The following is a 22,080-nucleotide window of genomic DNA, read 5'->3' as shown; positions in this document are numbered from 1 at the left end:
CGCGTGCCGCTCCGGGTCTTTCCGGCTCCCGGCGGGCAGGTCCCAAGACTGGAGCCCGCGGGAGGGGGCGGGGCAGACCCTGCCCTGCGCTTGGCTGTGGGTGGAGCTGGTGACTAGCTTTCTCGGGTTTCTATTTAAACTCACACGTACAGATAAAATTACAGAATTTTACGCTCCTTGTAAAAAAAAAAAGCAAATATAAAAACTTTTTTTTTTCCCTTCAAGTAAAAGATCTCCTTTGGGAGTCTGGGCGATTCAGTTCCACTCACTCAGGCAAATTACTGACTGGTCCGCTCCAGCCACCCCTTCACACTGCATTTCCCGGTTTGCAAGAGATTTCTGTCGACTGCTGCGCTGGGATTCTTCCATCATTCCCTGGGGAGCAGGGAGGGCAGAATTACAGCGAGTGTAAATTGGGGCAACTGTGTCATCTCAAACCAATCAGTCTCTTAAGTCTTGTCACTTTCTGGCGTCTCACTTCTACGCTAATCCAAACCGCCAGTTCTAACCTGTCCCCAAACAGTGACCTGCCACAGAAGGCTCTCAGTAAACACCATTTCTAGATAATCCTGACAATTTGACTTCTAATCTGAGTGTCCCAGGCCTTCACCTCAGTTTAATACCCATTTCCTAGAATGTGAAACTTCTATGAGAATTGTTATCTCCAGGTGTGAAAATCACTCCAAGTGCTTGAGGACCCATTTCTGAGGCTCCTTCTGGGCTGATGGGCCACTTCAGCCCTTCCTTGACAGTATACAAATCCCAAACTTGGGGTGTTTGGACCCAAAGACAAGCACTGGTGGATCCAGCCTTAGATCCAATCACAAGTTGCCAAATTTCCAGTTTTATTCTGTTCACTTCCACAGTAGTGTAGTGTTTAGGTGCTCTGACTATAGATTTGAACAAATAGAGCCCAAATCCCAGCCCTCCTCACTATTTTGGGAAACAGCAGCACTTGGTTCCCCTGCTGGCTCAGTGGTAAGGAATCCACTGGCCAGTGCAGGAGACACAGGTTCCATCTGTATATGCGGAAGATTCCCTGGAGAAGGAAATGGCAACCCTCTCCAGTGTTCTTGCCTGGGAAATACCACGGAAGGAGGAACCTGGCGGGCTATAGTCCAAAGGGTCAAAGAGTCAACTCGAGTTAGCAACTAACCACAACAAATAGCAGTGCTTACCTTGTGGCAACCCACTCCAGTACTCTTGCCTGGAAAATCCCACGGACTGAGGAGCCTGGTAGGCTATAGTCTATGGGGTCGCAAAGAGTCGGACACGACTGAGACTTCACTTCACTTCACCTTGTGCCATGTTTTGCTTGGCCAAGCAGTGTGGCATGTGGGATCTCAGTTCCCAGACCAGGGATCAGACCCATGCCCCCTGCATTGGAATCGTCTTCACCACTGGCCCACCTGCGAAGTCCCAAACTGTGTTTGTTGTGAGGAGAAAATGACAAGTTGGAAAAACATTTGGCCTAATGCCTGGCTTCTAATAAGTCCTCCAACATGGCAGTTGGAGGCCTTTGAATTATAACTAATAAATAGTACTATCTGCCAAACCCTGTGCTTTTTGCTATTTTTAAATTTCATTTTACATGTGGAAAATTTTTACATATTTATTTTTAATTTAGAATGTAAGTTTTATCAGACAGGATTCCTTCTTTGCTGTTTCTAATCAAATTTCCACAAGAATGTCGGGGATATGTTAGACATCTTTGTTGGCAAAGTAATGTCTCTGCTTTTTAATATGCTGTCTAGGTTGGTCATAGCTTTTCTTCCAAGGAGCAAGTGTCTTTTAATTTCACCAACAAAGGTCCATATAGTTAAAACTCTGGTTTTTCCAGTAGTCATGTATGGATGAGTTGGACCATAAGGCTAAGTGCCGAAGAATCAATGCTTTTGAACTGTGGTGCTGGAGAAGACTCTTAAGAGTCCCTTGGACTGCAAGATCAAACCAGTCAGTCCTAAAGGAAATCAGTCCTGAATATTCATTGCAAGGACTGATGCACCTGAAGCAAAGAACTGACTCATTGGAAAAGACCGTGATGCTAGGAAAGCTTGAAGGCAGAAGGGGACAGAGGATGAGATGGTTGGATGGCATCACAGACTTGATGGACATGAATTTGAGCAAGCTCCAGGGGTTGGTAATAGACAGGGAAGCCTGGTGTGCTGCAGTCCATACGGTTGCAGTCAGACACAACTGAGCGACTGAACTGAGACAACGGAAAAAAAATTAATTTTATGTCAAACAATAGAGAGCTGTCCCTTACCCTACCTATCCCTTATCCCAACCTTTTCCCTAAAATATGTGTATTTCTGAATAATGTACTTTTAAAGATGATTTGATTTTTGACTGTCCTGGGTCCTCAGTGCTGCGCCGGCTTTCCTCTAGTTGCGGAGTGGAGGCTACGCTCTAGTTGCAGCACACAGGCTTCTCCCTGTGGCAGCTTCTCTTGCTGTGGAGCACAGGCCCTACCTGGGGCACGAGGGCTTCAGTAGTTGGGGCCACTAGACTCTAGAGCACAGGCCTGATAGTTGTGGTGAGGGCTTAGTTGCTCTGCAATACGAGGGATCTTCCAGCGTCAGGGATCAAACCGGTGTCTTCTGCATTGGCAGGCAGGTTCTTTACCACTGAGCCACCAGGGAAGCCCTCAATAATATAATTTCTATTCATTTGTAGTTTCAGATATTTCAGGGATGTCCCCTCAGACATACACTTTTCCGTCTTCTGATTACAATTTGTTAAACCATTGAACAGCTACATTATTATGACTGTAAATAGTATTTACAGCTGAGCCATCTGTGGTGATTATATTTGTTTTGGGGTAACCAATCCAGGTTGGAGGAGGATAGGGGAAAAGGTAAAACTTAAGAGTACTTGACATGTTTGAACGTAAAAAAGGAGATTAAAAAAAAAAAGAGATTCACACTTCCGACAGACTATGACATTGAATTATTGAACAATATTTATACCAAAAAAGTAAGCATGTGAAAAACAAGGCAATTATGAACCACGGGGAATTTTGAAATGTGCAACAGTTGTAATAGCAAAGGCTTGTGGAGCCTTTACTTTGTGCCTGATACTTTTCTAATATACATAAAGCACCTACAGAGAGCTTTATAACTGTTACATACAATACATATCAGGGCTTCCCTGACAGCTCAGTTGATAAAGTATCCTGCAATGCAGGATACCCCAGCTCAATTCCTGGGTTGGGAAGATCTGATGCAGAAGGGATAGGCTACCCACTCCAGTATTCTTGGGCTTCCCTTGTGGCTCAGCTGATAAAGAATCCACCTGCAATGTGGGAAAACTGGGTTTGATCCCTGGGTTGGGAAGATCCCCTGGAGAAGGGAAAGGCTACCCACTCCAGTATTCTGGCCTGGAGAATTCCAGGGACTGTATTGCCTATGGGGTTGCAAAGAGTCGGAGACTGAGTGACTTCCACTACAATACAAGGAAAAGAAAGGCAGCTAGATCTCCAATTAGTCTCTTGAACTCCCAGGGACATTTTCCTGAGGGACAGCAATTCCAACTTCACAAGGCTGATGTGAGGATGAAATGAGCTCTTATTGTATGCAACGTGCTCAGTACAGTGCCTGGCCCATTTAAGTCTCAACCCACAAGAGTTGTTTTTAAGGAGAGAGTACTTTCAATCTGCTGTATGTCAAAAGGGAAAGCTTCAATAAATCTAATGGACTTTTTTGGGGGGCAGGGGAGGGAAGAGCAGACACACTCTGCCTCTTTACAATGAAAATATTAAAGTCGAAAGTTGTGATTTTTTCCCTTCTAAGAAGTCAATTTCTAATCAGGATAGGACCTGCATTGAAACTAAAAGTTTGAGGAAAAAACAATCACAGAAAACATTTTAAGTTATCTCACATCATATTCATTTTTCCAAGAATAGCTGACATCAAGAATCCTCCTGGTACTAATAAAACTTCCCTGCTGTACATATATAGATTTCCTATATTAGCATTGTCCACTGTGACTTTCTGCAATTATAGAAATGTTCTATAAATTTCGGTATTTGCATAGCCCCCAAACCATAGGCACTAGCTGCTTTTGACTACTGAGGACTTGCAATGTGGCTAGAAAAAATTGAGGAAGTTCATTTTACACTTTTACAAATTTAAATTAAACCTAAATAGCCACAAGTAGCTACTGACCACCATACTGGACAGGTTAGCTTTATGTGATTTGGTTGCTCAAATGCCTGTGAAAATCTACATCATTATGCGTAAGTTGTTACTGTGCAATTAATCATGTTTAATCAGTTACACTAGCTTTTGAAATGATACATCATTAAACTTAGTGTATTTCTAGAGATGTATTGTACTCAAAAATCTTGGTTTCAAATTAGGATATTAAAAAGATCCATTCCATGTCTCACATACTGTACAATATAATTTTGTAAAAATCCAGTGATTCTTGAAACATAAATACCTAACAAAAACCAATCGACTCATTTTGATTTGTCTAGAACAGACATTGTTCCATACAAAAAACAAAAACAAAACAACAAATAACAAAAAATGAACAGCTGGCACATACCAGGACTTCTTGACATCACTGAAGTCCTAGTCTTCCCCAGGTCTACAGGCATGGGGTCATTCTGCCCTTCCCAACACAGCAGGTGCTCCCTTAAAAAAGCAGGGAGTGTGTAGAAAATAAGTGGCCTGTTTTATAAAACTCTAAATTTATTCAAAGTATTAAAAGACTTCACTCTCCCCTCCAAAATACTTTACATTAAAAAAAAAGAAAATCAAAACCCTTTCCTGTTTTTTCAGCCACTGTACAAGCTGCTGTTTCCCTTTCTGGGGACCAGACTCTACCCCTCCAACCCTCTTCCCCTCCCTCCTTTCACTCTCAATATTGCCGTAAGTTTGTTTATAAAGCCCTCCTTTCCCTCTCCCCGCAAGTCCTGCCCTGCAGGCACAGCTGCCTTTCCAGATTTCAGGCCCTTGGCTGCAGGTGAGGCAGGATGGATGGGGGAGACTGCAGACAAGGCCTGAAGGACAGAATGCTTTGTGCTTCTGGGAGAAAGGCGGATTAGCTTCTTCTTGATCAAGCGGAGGAGCCCTGTTTTTCTTTTTGCCCCATGGGCACCTGTTCAGGGCCAAATATTTGGCCTGGGGTTGCCCATGGCTGGGTAGCCCTGCCCCTTCTCCAGTTTCCCCCAGGCATAAGTCCATGACAGCTGGGTCTGACGACTGTACCATGTGTCCGCCTGTGGGTTGTGAAGGACGGGAAGAGTGGCACAGGACTAGAGCGGGGCTTGATGGAGCCCGACTTCTCAGCGTATATGGGCACCAAACACGCAGGGGAGGAAGTTTTGGTTTTGGAGAGGCAAAACCAGGGTCAGCCAGTACCATGGGAAGTAGGGATGAGGGGGAAGGTCTGACCATATGGCTGTGGGGTGAGCAATGTTCCTTCTGATAAAAACCCCTCCCCTCTCTTCCATCTATCCCACCCTCATCCTGTAAGTCCCAGGATGATTCCAGAAAAGAAGGGGACACAAAAGGGAGAAGGGTTCTGTTCTGCTGATGAGGAAAAGGCAGGAGGTGACAGAGTACTCGGGGCCGGGAGAGGCCTGCTGGAACACGTAGTCGTCACGGCTTCCCTGTTCCACGAGGGAGGTTGTGGGGGCCAGGAACCAGGCCCTCAGAGGCTTCACCAGCTCTGTTCCTTGTCCTTGACTAGTAAGACTGTGTGCTGGCCCCCGCTGGACACAGTTAAGACCACGCGGTTCTCCAGCTGTTTGCCTGTCATCTCCACGGGGCTCCAGGCATCTTCGTCCTGTCCCGTGCCCAGTTGGTAGTTGGTGCCCATGCCCCAGGCAAAAACACGACCTACAGGGAAGAGAAACAAGGGAGATCCTGTCTCGAGGATCCCCAGCCCCAGCTTTCTGCAGGGTGAGAAGCCTGGCGCATGGGGGTACCTTCTGGGGTTGGCCTGAGGCAGCCTGGCAATGTCCCAGCCTCCAGGGAGTTCAGAGAAGCTAGGAGGAGGCAAGGAGATGATGGACAAAGAAGAGCTTTGTCAACCAGAGACCACAGCCCTTATGCATTGACAAAGACTTCTCCCTGCTCCCAGGCAGAGCTTTCAAGGCCTGACAATGACTGGTGGGTCATTCCCCAAACCCCTATATCACCTCCATTCCCTGAACCACCTGCCTTTGAGACTATTCTGGATGTTCTCCTTTTCTTACCATCAAGGACTAAACCTTCAAGGTGCAGTACACCCCACTTCCTCAGGAACTCTTTCCAGACAGTCCCGGATCAAGCACCTCTGCCAGCCTGCTTTCTCAAGGCCTCCAAGTCTGCTCCCTCAGGCTTTGGCGACCACTTGTCCACACCATCCTCTGCTGTGCCTGCCAGGACCCCAACTACTGAGCTTTCTTTCTCCTGATGATATTTTAAGTACAACTCCCTGGGAAGCCGGCAGTTACTAGTTTGTATAGAAAAGGGTCACCGAGGTATGAATGCAAAGGCATGCCTGCGTTAGGGGTCTGGAGCCCAGGGTTTCAGCCCTTCTCCCTGTCCTTGCCTGTGTGTTCAGCTGTATCTGACTCTTCGTGACTCCATGGACTGTGACCGCCAGGCTCCTCTGTCCATGGGATTTTCCAGGCAAGAATACTGGAGTACATTGCCATTTCCTCCTCCAGGGGATCTTCCCAACCCAGGGATCAAACCCACGACTCCTGTATCTCCTGCAATGGCAGGTAGATTCTTTATCACTGGGCCACCCGGGAAGCCTTGCCTATCTGGGCCTCAGTAATTGATATATCCCCTTGGCTCAAACACATTACAATAATTTTAATAATGTGTTTACCCACTTTATGTCATCGAAGCCAGAACTTCTAACAATCAGGACAAAAACAACGTCATCACAAATACTGCTCTCCACATCTCAGTTGCACAGAATGGTGGGCAACAGAACCTGCTAGGCACTCTGGTAAGAATCATGACCCCCAGACCCCAACCGGACCGACTGTGGGCAGTCCCACTCACCATCCTTGGTCACAGCATACCCTACAGAGGCTCCACAAGCCACTGAGGAGACCGTGGGCAGCCTGGAAATCAGGGTGGGTACGCTCTTCTCCTCAGCACCTTCCCCAAGGCCCAGCCGCCCATACTCAGCCCGGCCCAGGCTGTATGCTTTTCCTGTGGGAGGAAGGAGAAAGACGAAGAATAGCAGGCCCCCACTGAACTCCCAGGTGCTGGCAGGTGGGGTGACCCTCATGGACCCACAGTTAGCCCAATCCATGGAGCAGGCCCAGGTTTCAAGCACTGTTGTTTACAGAGTGGGGCCAGGCCTGTGCCCAGGGAACACTCCACCCCCACCCCAGAGATAGGTCTAGACCCCCTACCTTCTGAATCCATGCAGACTGTGTGGTGCTGGCCCCCAGAGAAGCCCACCCAGGACTTGGTGGAGTTCTTGAAGGATGTTAGGTTCTGAGGTATAAAACAGGATTCTGTGCCTTGGGTTCCTGGGAGGGGCGGGGGGAAGGTCAGGGGTGACACCGTCCAAGGAATTGCCTTCTTCATCCCTTCCCTCATCATATCCACTCATCACAACTACAGAAAGGCGCAGTGCAGCAACGAAGACTCAGCACAACCAAAAGTAAATAAATAAATATTCAAAACAACAACAACTGAGGCTCTGAGAGGTTAGGTGAGCCCCATACGGAGGGGGCACAATGAATGAGTGGTGGAGGCAGGACTGCAACCCAAGTCACTCTGGGCTACGCTGGATGATGGGCTTGGGGCTCACCAAGTTGATGGTAGTTGGAGAGGCCGAAGCCATATACATGGCCCTCAGAGGAGATGGCGAAGGTGAAGTAGGCACCGCAGAAGGCATCCTGGAATCTGACATGGCCCCGGCTTCCCCTGGATTTCAGCATCACACACTTGGGGACCAGGAGTCGTTCTGCAGGCAGAGAGAAGGTCAGGGCCAGCGGCACACACACGGCCTCTCCTCTCTGCCCCACTGTGTCTCCTTTACTGCTGAAGCCCTCACAGGGAGCCTACACAGGGACTCTTCTCCGTAGAATACAGAAGAGGAGACTGAGGCGAACAGAGGCCAGGTGCCTCACTCAGACCCCCAAGCCACAGAGGTAACATTTATATGGAACTTGCTGTGTGTCAGACAGCCTTCTATATGAACTCTGTTCACTTCACAACAACCCAGTGAGGCAGGTAGTTTAGAGATGAGGAAACTGTCTGGGGGCCCATAGCCAGGAAGGGGTAGAGCCAAGATTCAACTCTGTGGTAGTCTGGGGATTCCTTAACTATCACTGCAGGTCCACCCGATGCAAGCCTGAACACAAGAGAATCCCTTCTGCCTTTGACCTTCAGCAGGGGGTGGCTTGCCAACTTGTCCCACCACAGGAACCTAAGCTACCTACTGTCAGGGAAATTAAAATGGAGGTAGTCTTGTTCAGGCTTCAGAAGCAGGAGAGCAGGCCTCTGACTGACATCTGACCTTGCCTGGACCCTGCTTGGACTACATGCCTACTTGTGAACACATCAATTGTTACCAGTAAGTCAAGTGGCCCTTAAGAAAGGGAGTGGGTCTTGGAATTTCTTAAGCCCCTGGAAGTCTAGCCAACGCCCTGAGGTCAGATGAAATCTTATGACACACAGGTGAAACCAACAGCATTTTGTTTGTGTGTGATGAGTGGTTTCTTTTGTTAACGAATCCTTTGAACCTAAACTGAAACTAAATCATCAAAACACCTACCAAGGGGCTTCCCTGGTGGCTCAGTGGTAAAGAATCTGCCTGCCAGTACAGGAAGCTTGGATTCAAAAGATCCCACAGGCCGTAAGCTCATGAGCCGCAACTATTGAGCCTGCGGTCTAGAGCCTGGGAGCCACAACTACTGAGCCCATGAGCTATGACTACTGAAGCCTGTGTGCCCTAGACCCTGTGCTCTGCAACGAGAGAAGCCACTGTAATGAGAAGCTGGGTACCACGACTAGAGAGTAGCCCCCGCTTGCCACAACTAGAGAAAAGCCCATATGGCAATCAAGACGTAGCACAGACAAAAATAAATTAAAAACAAACAAACAAACACCTACCAAGGCCCTGACGGCCACCACGATTGGCAAATAATTCAGGTACGCGGCCCAGTTGGCCCTGCTCCCCGGAGCCCAAAGTATAGAGGTCGCCATCAACTGTCAGCATCACCAAGTGGTCGTTTCCTGAGGGTGAGAGGAAAACAGGGGATGCAGGGCTTGTCTGTAAGGCCCAAGGCTGGGCCAGACCCAGAAAAAGGTCCTCCAACTCCTGCCCAGAGTGAGAACCCAGACTCACCTGAGGCCACCTTCACGACGGGCATACTCAGCTGCACCTGCACGGGCACCATGCTCTTTTTCATGGGTTCCAAGAGCCCGATCACACCATTATTGTCCTGGAAGGGAGGGGCGGGTCAGTTTTCAGCCAGCTCTGCCTGTCTCATACCAGCCAGATCCAGCTTTGTAGGCACCCCCAGAGCTGTGTGGTGAAGGGCACTGGTGCCAGGTGAGGATGGAGAGGTAGACAGGAGCCAGGCCACACAGTGAAATACTCATGAGTGAAATCATATGTGCTCTGTGATTTGCATTAAAATATAATAAAGGAGTTGGGGAATGGAAGGAAGTAAAAATCGAACAAGTTTGGTCATAAGCTGATAATTGTTCAGGCAAGTACATTAAAGTTCAAAATAGCATTCTGATTACTCTTACATGTTTGAAATTCTCCATCAAAAAGTGTTAAAAGAGCTCCAGTGAGGAAATATCAGATTCCTTTATTTCTGACATTTCAAAATAAACTGAATAACAAAGTGCCAAAACAATTTTAATGCTGAATCTGCTGTTTAAACCACACTCTCCAGTCTTGAAAATTCTGAGATATGCCTCTGAGAAGTGTGGAAGGAGACTGGGATGGGGAGGGGGGAGGTTAAAAGGGAAGAGATGGGTTAGCAGGCTTCTTGGCTCAGCCGAAGACCAAAGGTATCCCTGAGCCACTCCTTTTCCATGACACACAAAATCATAACATCAGATTCACAGGGGCAGTCAGTAGTGTGCACAGGCCTGATGAAGAACCAGAAATCTGGGTCTGGGTCCAAGCTCTTCCCAGGGTCTCAATCTCTCCACAAGTACAACATGGGCATGGAGATGGGGCCCCACCAGCTGTACTTAATTCTGCCCACAGCTCCACAGCCATCCTCCAGACCCAGTCTTACCCGGAAGGAGCCCCAGAGGAAGACACGGCCATCCTCGGTGAGGGCTGCTGTGTGACTGTCTCCTGCTGACACCTGTACCACCTTCTCTTGCAGGTCCACTTTCCCAGGGACCATCTCTGAGCCCTCCACTGATGTATCCCTTCCCAGAGCACCCTCGTCATTGCAGCCGAAGGAGTAGACCTGTGCAGAGGATGCCCCCCGTTAGTGCGAGGTCTGTCCTCTCAGTATGTTCTAGTCTAGGCCACTCCCTGCTTATCTAGCCAGCTTCATCTCTACAGGGTAATGCATACGGTTCAGAGCTCCTTCCCCAAGGACCCCAGTCCCAGGTCCTGTCCCATCTGGTGCCACCCTGACCTACCTGGCCACTTTTGCTTAGGCACACAGTGTGCATGCCCCCAGCCTCAGCCTGCACGATGTCTTCTGGAATGGACACTAGGGCCGGCTTCTTCCTCTCCATCACATTCTCGCCCAGCCCCAGCTGGCCCACGTCGCCCTGGCCCAGTGTCAGCACCATACCTGGTTCTGTGCCGTGCGACCTATGGGAGACTGAGGGGTAAAGAAGATAGCCCCTGAGCGTGCAGGATGACAAGAGAGAGGGGAGGTCGCTGCACAGGCTGTGGGATAACACAGACCTGGGTTCAAATCCGTGCCCAGCCACAAAACATTAGTCAGACATCTCCAAGCCTAAACATCATCATCTGTGAAACGAGGGTAAGAGAAGTACCTATCTCATACAATGTTTGTGAAGATTAAAAACTGAGCACATTAGGGACTTCCCTGGTGGTCCAGTGGTTAAGACTTTGCCTTCCAATAGAGGGGTGTGTAGGTTCAATCCCTGGAGGGGGAACTAAGATCCACCGTGCCTCATACCCAAAAATCCAAAACACAAAACAAGCAATACTGAAACTAATTCAATGAAGACTTTAAAATATGACTCACATGAAAAGAATTTTAATTTTAAACTAAAACCCAAAAAACTCCAGCACATTTTTTTAAAATCTGTATTTACTTATTTACTTGGCTATGCTCAGTCCTAGTGCAACACGCAGGCTCCTTAGTTGTGGCCTGTGGGATCTAGTTCCCTGATCAGGAATGGAGCACGGAGTCTTAGCCACTGGACTACCAGGAAAGTGCCCACCTAAGCACATTATTAATGTGAGTGGAAGGAAATGGCAATAATATACTTGATACAGAGAAGAAAATTCAGGTGGGGAGGAGAAATGGGGCACAAGATAGCTTTTCTGATTGGGTGTTCTTGGTCAGGAACCAACTAACAGAGAGGGCATAACAACATCTAACACTGCTTATTCTATGAATGTTAAATTGACTTGCAGCCCCCCACATTATGCTATAGGTCTTCCATTTCAGGCTCCCATTGTACAGAAAAGGAGAACAGAGCCTCAGAGAGTGTCATAAGAGCTAATAATGAGTAAAGTTTGCAGCGAAACCAAATCGAGGAGGCCTACACGGTCAGAGCATAATCCCTAGTCTCCATCCTCAGGCTGTGACTTAACCACTGGACATGGGCACACTGACCCCCTCTCCACTTCTTTTGGGGAACAGACACGCAGCCGAAGAGGAAAGGGAGGAGTAAGAGACCGCACAGGCATTTGCAAAGAGGTAAGCGCCAATCAGAGTGCTGCGCTAGGGCATCTGCTGGGCAATGGGGGGTGGGGCCGCCAAGGCCCCTGAGAGCCAATGGCGTCCAGCCCCTCCCCCCGGGGGTGTGGCCACGGCTGCCAGGACTGCTGCGGCTGCGCAGAGGGCACTCTGGGCAGGCAGCCACCTGGTCGGGCCTTCTGGTCAGGAGGGCACAGCCCGCAGGCACCTTGGCAGGAGCGGGCGCCTGGAACACGGCGGGAGGCAACGGCCCTCACTGCCTGGTTACGAGGGTCTGCAAAAGACAGACACTGTCTGAGTGTGGGTCCACACTCCCCCCACCCTCCCAGACTGGGGGGGCTCTCCTCCCTGACTCCCTCTAGGGTCCCCGCAGGGAGGAGACCAAACGCACTTCTCTCAAGTGCTAACCAGGAAACGAGCTCATTTTCCCCATGGCAGCCCGGTGAGGTTGCCCGTTTTATGAACGGGGTAGTCTAAGTTCAGAGAGGTTAGCCATCTGCCACAGCTATACCGCTAGAAAGTGGCAGAGTGAGGATGTGAACCAGTCTGGAGGTCAATGGTCTTAACTAGGCATTACTGCCTAGGGCAAAGCCATAGGGTCCAGTTTTTCACCTGTATCTGAGGGCTTTTAAGCAAGTCTCTGCCCCTTTATCATTCCCAGAGGGTGGGAATCAGTGAGCTACAGGAGACCCTCCAGCTGGGTGGAGTTCCTGGGCTTCCTGGCCCCTTGGCTTCAAATCTCAGGGAGGAAGGAGCCTGGTACCAGATTCTGGGGATGGCAAGAGGCCATCCATACTGAGGGCCAACTTACCTTTCACCTTCTTGCTTTTGGGGAGGGCATCTTCTGGGGGAGACCTTCTCTTAGCTACACGCTTGGGTGGCATCTTCCTGTCCTGAAAAACCCAGGCAAAGATTCCATGTCAGAAATGGCTCTATTCAGGCAATATTTATCAAAAACCCTAAAAAAAGTGAAAAGAAATGCCTAGCAATTCCACTTCTCGGAATTTATCTGAGAAGAACCAAATAATAAATAAACCCAAAGATTAAGTTCCACTAATATTCTCTACTGTATTCTTCGTAAGATTAAAAAAACAAAAACAACAAAAAATGGAGCAACCCATGTATTTAGGAGTAGGGGATTGGCTAAATAATACGTGGCATACTGATAATAAAACAGTACGAAGCCATTAAAAGTGATGTTTTCAGAGATTTATTTACTGAATCATTGCCAAGTAACATAAGCAGATTGAAAAACAGGCCATCATCCTACTTGTGGAAAAGAAAAAGCATACATATATAAAAATATGTGGAAGGAAATACATTCAATATTAATAATGGTAACCTCTGGCAAATGTGATTATGGACAAATTTTACTTCTTTATATCTTAATCTAAGATACAAACAGCATGACATGTATTTTTAAATTTTATTATTAAAAAATTAATGTAAAGTAACCTCCAATTCAAATAAATTTATATTAAAAAATTAAAAATAAATAATTAAAACACTGAAGAACATTCAATGAACATCACAACTACTCCCAACCCCAACATAACCATAGTAACTCTGGTGATACATTACTGTTATAATCAGACCACACAAACACACATTCACAGCTATTTTCATTAAATAAAACCAAACCACACCATTTTCTCAACAGCAGTCCAGACGTTAGGAATCTACCTACCAATGCAGGGGACACAGGTTCGATCCCTGGTCCGGGAAGACTCCACATGCTGTGAGGCAACTAAGCCATGCACCACAACTACTGTGCCTGCATGCCCTAGAGCCCACACTCACGAGAAGCCACTGCAATAAGCCCATGCAGCGCAACAGCGTAGCCCAGACTCACTGCAACTAGAGAAAGCCTGTAAGCAGTAATGAAAACCCAGCATAGCCAAAATTTAAATAAATTAACAAAACAAAACCATTTGTGCCCTTTGATCCAAAATGCCACCACTCCTAGGAGGAACCTGGCTTTCCTTTAAACCCATCCAACAAGAGATAAACACTGCATATACACTCATACTAACATAGAAACACCCGGTATTACAAAGCGGGAAAGGAAATCACCTCTGGGTGACATGAAGGGTTGTGGCAGCTCGCACGATCCAGGGCAGCTGAGCCGTCAGTGCTGACTGCCTCCTTACTTCAACTAACTGCTGTTGCCTTCTCAAGGCCACTGAGAACAAACACTCTGCCCTAGTGTCTCAATTTCAACCCAGCCCAAATTGGGTCAAAAGCCCTTTTTCCTTCACATAAGCAGTTTCTGAAATAAATCTTTATTGAGCCCTGGTTTTTAAGGTTATGAAAGACGGCTGTCTAAGCCTTAAGGCTCCCAAACTCTGTGATCCCTCTGGAATACAGAGCAGGGCCCAGGCAATTTGCAGCTATCCAGATGCAAAAGCGGTAGAGCAAGTAGTGGTTAAGAGGAGCCAGGCTATGTACTCAGCTACTTTCTGGCTGTTTGACCTTGGACAAAGTTACTTAGTCTCTTCACCATTCAGTTTCCTCCTCAGTAAAATGGGGATAGTAATTACTCAAAATCGCTATGGATGGTGAGTGCTGCCATGAAATAAAAGACCCTGATGCTGAGAAAGATTGAAAGTAAAAGGAGAAGGGGGTGGCAGAGGATGAGATGGTTAGATAGCATCACTGACTCAGTTAAATTCAGTCGCTCAGTTGTGTCCAACTCTTTACAACCCCATGGACTGCAGCACGCCAGGCTTCCCTGTCTATCACCAACTCCTGGAGCTTACTCAAACTCACGTCCATCAAGTCAGTGATGCCATCCAACCAACCATCTCACGCTCTGTCATCCCCTTCTCCTCCCGCATACAATCTTTCCCAGCGTACAGTCTTTCCCAGCACCAGGGTCTTTTCAAATGAGTCAGCTCTTCACATCAGGTGGCCAAAGTATTAAGAGTTTCAGCTTTAACATCAGTCCTCCCAATGAATATTCAGGACTGATTTCCTTTAGGATGGACTGGCTGGATCTCCTTGCAGTCTAAGGGACTCTCAAGAGTCATCTCCAACACCACAGTTCAAAAGTATCAACTCTTCGGCGATCAGCTTTCTTTACAGTCCAACTCTCAATCCATATGTGACTACTGGAAAAACCACAGCCTTGACTAGACGGACCTTTGTTGGCAAAGTAATGTCTCTGCTTTTTAATATGCTGTCTAGGTTGGTCATAACTTTTCTTCCAAGGAGTGTCTTTTAATTTCATGGCTGCAGTCACCATCTGCAATGATTTTGGAGCCCCCAAAAATAAAGTCTGCCACTGTTTCCACATCTATTTGCCATGAAGTGATGGGACCAAATGCCATGATCTTAGTTTTTCTGAATGTTGAGCTTTAAGCCAACTTTTTCACTCTCCTCTTTCACTTTCATCAAGAGGTTCTTTAGTTCTTCTTCGCTTTCTGCCATAAGGGTGGTGTCACTGACTCAAAGGACATGAATTTCAGCAAAGTCCGAGAGATTAGTGGAGGACAGAGGAGCCTGGCGTGCTGCAGTCCATGGGGCTGCAAAGAGACACGATGAGCAACTGAACAACAATAGTATCTACACATTGTTATGACTATGACTAAATGAGCTAATACTGTAAAAGTAATTACAGGGTGGTTTGATCTCTAGGTCAGGAAGATCACCTGGAGGACAGCGTGGCAACCCACTCCAGTATTCTGGCCTGGAGAATCCCATGGACAGAGGAGCCCGGCAGGCTACAGTCCATAGGGTCGCAAAGAGTCAGACATGACTGAAGCGACTTAGCATGCACACATACAATTACAGGGTAGGGTAAGGGCTCAATAAATCAATGCTGGTGTTTAAACATCGGTCTGTTCCAGGTAATGCTTAGGCACAGCTAATCTAATCTAACCACCTTTCCTCCATTTTATAGAAAAGAGATAGAGACTTTAACCAAGGCTATAAATGGCAAGAGAATTCTAAGAACCCTTCTCTGGAGCCTCTATAGCTCCCTGTTCCGAGGTATATGTATATGAGGTCAACAGCCTGGAACCTCCAGGCACATTTCTGCTGGCTGACCTGGGGGAGGAGAACAAAGTGCCGAAGACAAGGAAGCAGCCAAAGGCCTAGAATGCCCCACGGCTGTGTGGGCTGAGCCTCTGCAGGCTGAGCTTCTACAGGCTGAGACTGGCCCAATTTTGACTTTGATGAGGTGGCAGTTCTATGTTTCACCCAACTTTTATTCTCCCAGGGTGGCACTCCTCCCCTCCAACCAGCCTCTTTGAGACCCCTCTTCCCTCACTAGAAATGCGCCCTCACTGGTATCAGTTCAGTTGCGCAGTCGTGTCCAACTCTTTGTGACCCCATGGACTGCAGCATGCCAGGCTTCCCTGTCCATCACCAACTCCCAGGGCTTACTCAAACTCATGTCCATCGAGTCAGTGATGCCATCCAACCATCTCATCCTTTGTCATCCCCTTCTCCTGCCCGCAGTCTTTCCTAGCATGAGGCTCTTTTCCAGCGAGTCAGTTCTTTGCATCAGGGATAAGAGCTGTGGTTTGCTCAACCCTGCTTGTGCGACCATGTTTGGCCTCTCTGGCTGTTCTAGCCTCTCTGAATTGTGTGTATCCTCATGCAAAGGGATGTAATGACCACTTCGAGGGCTGCTGTCCAGACGGAATGAAATGTCTGTGAAGGGTTTTGCAGTGCCAAGCACATGGTACGTAGCAGCATGGACTCAATCCTTCCATGAATGCTTATTACCACTGCTTGGCTCTGGACCAGGGGTAGCAAGGAAAAAGGCAACTAACCTTCTCCCTGCTCTCATGGAGCTTACAGACAGAAATACATACACACGCAGAGAGAGTATTATTACAGATAGTGTGGTGTGATGAATAGGCAAGATGATATAGTAGGAATATTCTAGGGACACAACAATGTAAATGTATTTAATGCCACTGAACCATGTACAGTTAAAAAAGGCTACAATGGTAAATTTTATGTTATGTATAGTTTATCACACACACAAAAAAAGAGAGAGTAACTGGGATAGGGGAGGAGATATAGGTCAGATAGGTGACATCTGGGCTAAGACTTGAAATACTATGCAGAGAAAGCCAGCAGGGGAAGGCCTGGACAAAAGCATGTGATGTGCTCAGGAACCTGGGGAGGCCAGCAGGGCTGCAGCTGGACAGTGATGGATCAGAGGCACATGGGGAGCAGGGGCCGGGTCGTACAAGGCCTAGTAGGGAAAACAGACAAGCCTTAAGAAGACTATCTCATTAACGATTGTTCTGGAAGGGAATGGAAGAGGAGGCAATTGCAAGCATCCAAATGAGAGAAGCTGGTGACATGATTTGGTCTGAGGCAACAAAGAAAAATACACAATTTAGGAGACAGGCTTGCTTTGCCAGTAGATTAGATGTAGGGAATGAGGGTGGGGGAGGAACCCAGATTGACTATTTAATCCTAAAAAATCCAGGGGATCCTGGGCAGGGCCCCTTTAATCCCCCTATGAACTTGGTCCAACACAAGGACTCCTAGCCTTTGGCTTAAGTAACTAGGTAGATGGTAGACTTCCACTTACCAAGAAGACTGGGGGACAAACAGGGAGGAGAGACTGAGAGGTTTTTGTCAAGTGTGAAGTGTGCAGGAACCGATCAAGAAGGGGTATTAAGGTGGCAGAGCTGGATGGGTTAAGGAGTGTGGGATACACCAGGGACCCACTCGTTCCAGTAAACAGCTCATAACCCTTGGCCAGGTTGGCACTGGTTCACTGGGTCTGGGGCCCTGTCCCGCCAAAGGCATATTTCCCGTCAGCTCATCAGAATGACCTGCAGCTGTCAGCTCTGCTGGGGAGGGAGACTGAGAAGGAGCTCGGAAAAGTACTCACAACAAGAAGCGGAAAAAACAAACAAACAGGAAACAGAATGGTATCAGCACATCGGTGCTGCTGTTGGGTTGATCTATGGGAAAGGCCTGGAGTGGAGATCAGAAAAACAAAGGCTATAGGAGGTATTCAGTGTCATGGATCATTAACTCAAAAAACATGATTCGACCACTCATGATCTTTTCAAAAAGACCTCCAGGGTCTGGTACTGACACAACTTCTGGGTTCATCTTATCTGTCACACCCTCCCTTCTCACAATCTTAGACTGCTCACTCTTCTCTCCATACCAGTGCATCTCCATCCCACACCAGCCCTATCCTACTGCAAGAACTTCTATCCAAAGTCGCCTCCATTGGTACACTACCTCGGATCCCTCTCTCAATCCTAAAGGAATCATCCTCTCCAAGAAATGAGGACAGAGTTTGGATCATAATTATTTAACCAATCTGCTCCTTCAGATGAGTCTCTTTGGGGCACTGGCCACACCTACCTTCTAACAACCTTTAACTTCTCACAACAAGCTGAAGAGGGCTCTGTCACTCTTATTTAACAGGTGAGGGAACTGGGGCGCAGAGAAGTAGATTTACTTGCTTAAGTTGGCACAGCCGGAAAGGAGAGCCAGGAATGGAATCCAGGTATATCTGAAAATTAAAAGCAAAAGAACGGTTGGCTAAAGGCGGGTCATGATCCAGGCAGCGATCACGGCAGCCTGGACAGGGCTCCCCAGGATCCCCTGTGAACCTGGCCAAAGGCAAGGAGCAGAGGGTGGGAGCCTGCTGAAAGGGACAAGACGGTGGGTGAGCGCCAAGGGGAGACACGGAAGCAGTGAGGGCCTGGGAGAGTGGGCCGGAAGAGCAACAGATCTGCTGAAGCACGCGCGGAAGGACCACAAGCACAGCTCCAAGCCACGGTGCAGAGCGCACTGGCTTTTAAGTCCAGCCCACCTGAGTCCACTTTGAACTTGAGAGTCTTCATCTCTCAAAGGGAGGACTCCAGGCACTGCAGTGTCTATGAACCATCCCGGAGGCAATGTGGGGGATGAGAGGGCACCTTCTAAAAGGTGGAGCCCTGCACCCATGACCCACATGCATGTTTTCTACTGCACAAATCAGCCCTTTGGACAGACTTCGTCTCTAACCACTCTAGGTTTTATTTATTTATTTTAATTTCTCTTAGTTCCTTGACCAGGGATTGAACCTGTGTCCTCTACAGTGGAAATGTGGTGTCTTAACCACTGGACCACCAGGGAAGTCCCTGGGTGTGTTTTCTTAAGTAGACATCGAGAGTCTGGGCTGGGTATAGGTCCTAGTCTTTTGTCACCACCCCTCACTCCCCAACAGACAAACACAGCTTCCATCTTCAAGGAGTTCAGTCTGGAAGAAAACTGAGATACAATCTCAATAGGTCAGATACAGAGTCAACTTCCACTAACAGGCTTCTAAGGTGAAGAACTGATGCTTTCCAATTATGGTGCTGAAGAAGACCCTCGAGAGTCCTGTGGACTGCAAGGAAATCAAACCAGTCAATCCTAAAGGAGATCAACCCTGAATATTCATTGGAAGGACTGATGCTGAAGCTGAAGCTCCAATACTTTGGGCACCGATGCAAAGAGCCAGCTCACTGGAAAAGACTCTTGGGAGAGATTGGGAAAGATTGAAGGCAAAAGGAGAAGGGGGCAGCAGGGGATGAGATGGTTAGAGAGCAACACCAACACAATGGAAATGAATGTGAGCAACCCCTGGGAGATGGCAGAGGACAGAGGAGCTTGGCATGCTGCAATCCATGGAGTTACAGAGTCGGACATGACTTAGCGACTGAACAACAACATGTGCCAGTCAATCCTGGAATACTTGCATCCTGCCCTCAGAGGTGTGATCATCCTGGTATTCTCAGGGGAAGGGGGCCCAGGCCACACAGAAGTGGGGTGACAGCCCAGGTCTGCTGACCACGCCCCACCAGGACCAGAGCATCCCCCATCCCCACGTCTCCCTGGGCCTGTTTTTCCATTTGGTAGACTAGACAGTCTACCAGGGCCCTCGTGTTCCTGCTATGACCCCCTGTGACCTCATCTCTGCAAAGGGAGACAGAGCCCTCTCCAACCACAGCAGCTGTCCCCACCCAGCCACCCCAGTGTCAGGAGGCAAACACTTGCCAGACAGATGCAAGGGCTGAAGAATCTCTTTGTGAGGGAAGGGAGGAGAGAGGCTCTGTTTGTCAACAAACACTGGGGGAGCAACTCCTTCCTGCCTGATGTCAGGCATTGAGCTGGTAGACCTCACCCAAGAGCTCCTTACCAGGATCCCCCATCAATACAGAGGGGGTGGTGGTGGTTTAAGTCGCTAAGTCGTGTCCGACTCTTGGTGACCCCATGGACTGTAGCCTGCCAGACTCCTCTGTCCATGGGATTTTCCAGGCAAGAATACTGGAGTGGGTTGCCGTTTCCTTCTCCAGGGGATCTTGCCCATCCAGGGATCAAACCTGGGTCTCCTCCATCACAGGCAGATTCTTAACCAACGGAGCTACCAGGGAAGCCCAAAAATACAGAGGGGAGCCTAGGCTTAAGTGCATTCATTTTCCCCAGCAGAATGAGGCTACACCTTACCCCAGGTGTTAGAACCACAGCTTTACAGGATATTAGTAACTCTCTTATCTTCATCTTACAGGTAAGGACAAGGCCCAGGGGGATTAGATGGATGGCCCAGGGGTAGCCAACTAGGCAGTTGCAAAGCTGAACAGGATTCCTGCTCTTGGGATGGCTTCCCAACAAGAGCATGGAGAAATCCTAGTTTACCTTTCCAGACTCCACTCTGATGCCCTTCTTGGGTAAAACCGTCGCTGCCTTCTCCGCCCCACCCAGCACTTGCTCTCCAGACCTCTGGAGACCCAGCCCCTGCTCGATCATCTGGCTCTTCCTCTCCTGGTATCCTGTGTGCCAATCAGACTTAAACACCGTGGCACCTCTGATGACAACACTCACCCACACCTTCCTGCATTTGCACGTGCTGTGTTCCCTGCCTGGATCGCCAGAAACCCTCCACCCTCGGTCAGCCTGAATAACTCCTCTGTTCTTTCAAAACCCTGGCCAAGAGTCACCTCGGCTGGAAAGCCATCACTCATCCTCCTGCCCAGGCTTGGGTGAACATCCGAGATCCCCACCCACACTCCCTACACTCGACTTCTGCTATAGGCACTCAAGTCACACTTGGAGCACCTTGGTTAATATCCGCCAGGAGTAGCGAGCGTCCCGGCTCCATGGGCACACCTTGGGGATCACCCTGGACAGTAATTGTGGCCCCACATGGGCCTCCCCAGGGGAGGCAGGGAGCTCGATCAAGGCCACCCGGGGCCCTTTCACCATTTTCCCCAGCCCTGCACGCGCGGCACGGAGGAGACTGCCAGCGATTAATCTGCTGACAGATGAGTTGATGTGGAGTTCCCGGCACACCTCTCCTACTGGTCAACAGTCGTGGCGGTGCGTGTTGACGCTGAGATTTCACTTCCTACGCAGACCCTCGGCAGCCTACCCTCGAGCTCCTCGAGCCGACCCTTGCCGGGCGGGATTCCCACCCCGCTCCGCAAACCGCACTCTCCAAACCAGTGCTGGACTTTTAAAAATCACTTTCCCGCTCCGGAAATGCTGCACCGCCGGGGCGGCCGCCCCGGTCCGGGAGGCGCGCGGCTCTACGCATCGCGGGCGCCGAGGTCACCGCGGCCGCGCGCAAAACCCCAGCCGGCCGCGCTCGGGCCGTTTGAATCTCCCGCCCCCGCGGGCGGCGCGGGCCGGGCACGCGAGGCGCGGCGGCGGAGGGGCCGCGCGGCCCTCTCTCCGGCGAGGCGGGGCCCGGGCGGGCGGGCTGGCTCCCGGGCGCCCCGCGGGGCGGCAGACCCGCGCGCCCGCACCCGCGCCTCCCAGCCGCGCTGGCTTCACGTGGGGCCGGCGCCGCGCCACACGGACGCGCGCGGGCAACCGCCCCGGCCCGTCGCCGCCCGCCGGCGCTCCCGGGCTGTGCCCGCCCCGCGCGCCGCCCTCCGCCCAGACCCTCCGTGCGTGAGTGGCGCGACCTACCTCGCTGCAGGTCTGCCACAAGGAACTCCTCCGCTCGCCGGCCCGGCCGCGAACTGCCCCAGAGCATGCGCTCTGCGGGCCTCCGGCCCCGACCCCGGGCCAGAAAAGAAAACAAAGAGCCCGGCGCCCCCTGGCGGCCGCCCCGGGAGGTGCCGGTGGCGCGACCCGGCTAAGGCGCTCGCCACCAGGCTCTTTCCGCACCGGCCCGGGGTTACAGAACGGGTGTGCGTCTTGAAGGCCCTAAATTGGAGCGAGTGGACTGACAACCAGAAAGACTGCTTGAAATCAGGGTTTGCCTGGGGAAAAAATAT

General features: G+C 49.5%; 1 protein-coding gene across 5 annotated transcripts; it reads right to left on the bottom strand.

The window, feature by feature from the left end:
* RCC1 (regulator of chromosome condensation 1) lies at positions 3,996–21,876 on the bottom strand. Of its 5 annotated transcripts, none has more exons than XM_018056912.1 (12): positions 21,770–21,875; positions 18,194–18,344; positions 12,657–12,738; positions 12,054–12,119; positions 10,584–10,771; positions 10,226–10,405; positions 9,316–9,412; positions 9,081–9,203; positions 7,774–7,929; positions 7,370–7,489; positions 7,011–7,163; positions 3,996–5,849 (listed from the first exon to the last, which is right to left on the bottom strand). In XM_018056912.1, the coding sequence occupies exons 3-12, from the start codon at positions 12,727–12,729 to the stop codon at positions 5,671–5,673; spliced, it is 1,335 nt and encodes a 444-aa protein (XP_017912401.1). In that variant the 5' UTR covers positions 12,730–12,738; positions 18,194–18,344; positions 21,770–21,875; the 3' UTR covers positions 3,996–5,670. The 5 variants fall into 5 exon arrangements, with proteins under 5 accessions (XP_017912401.1, XP_005676826.1, XP_017912411.1 ...); XM_005676769.3 differs by lacking the exon at positions 21,770–21,875 and adding an exon at positions 18,648–18,807; XM_018056922.1 differs by lacking the exon at positions 18,194–18,344 and having other exon boundaries at positions 21,770–21,876.

The sequence above is a fragment of the Capra hircus genome, chromosome 2, assembly GCF_001704415.2.
Source record: "Capra hircus breed San Clemente chromosome 2, ASM170441v1, whole genome shotgun sequence".
NCBI classification, from domain to species: Eukaryota; Metazoa; Chordata; class Mammalia; order Artiodactyla; family Bovidae; genus Capra; species Capra hircus.
The sequence above is the reverse complement of the archived record's forward strand: the minus strand, read 5'-3'. Positions and strand labels throughout refer to the sequence as shown.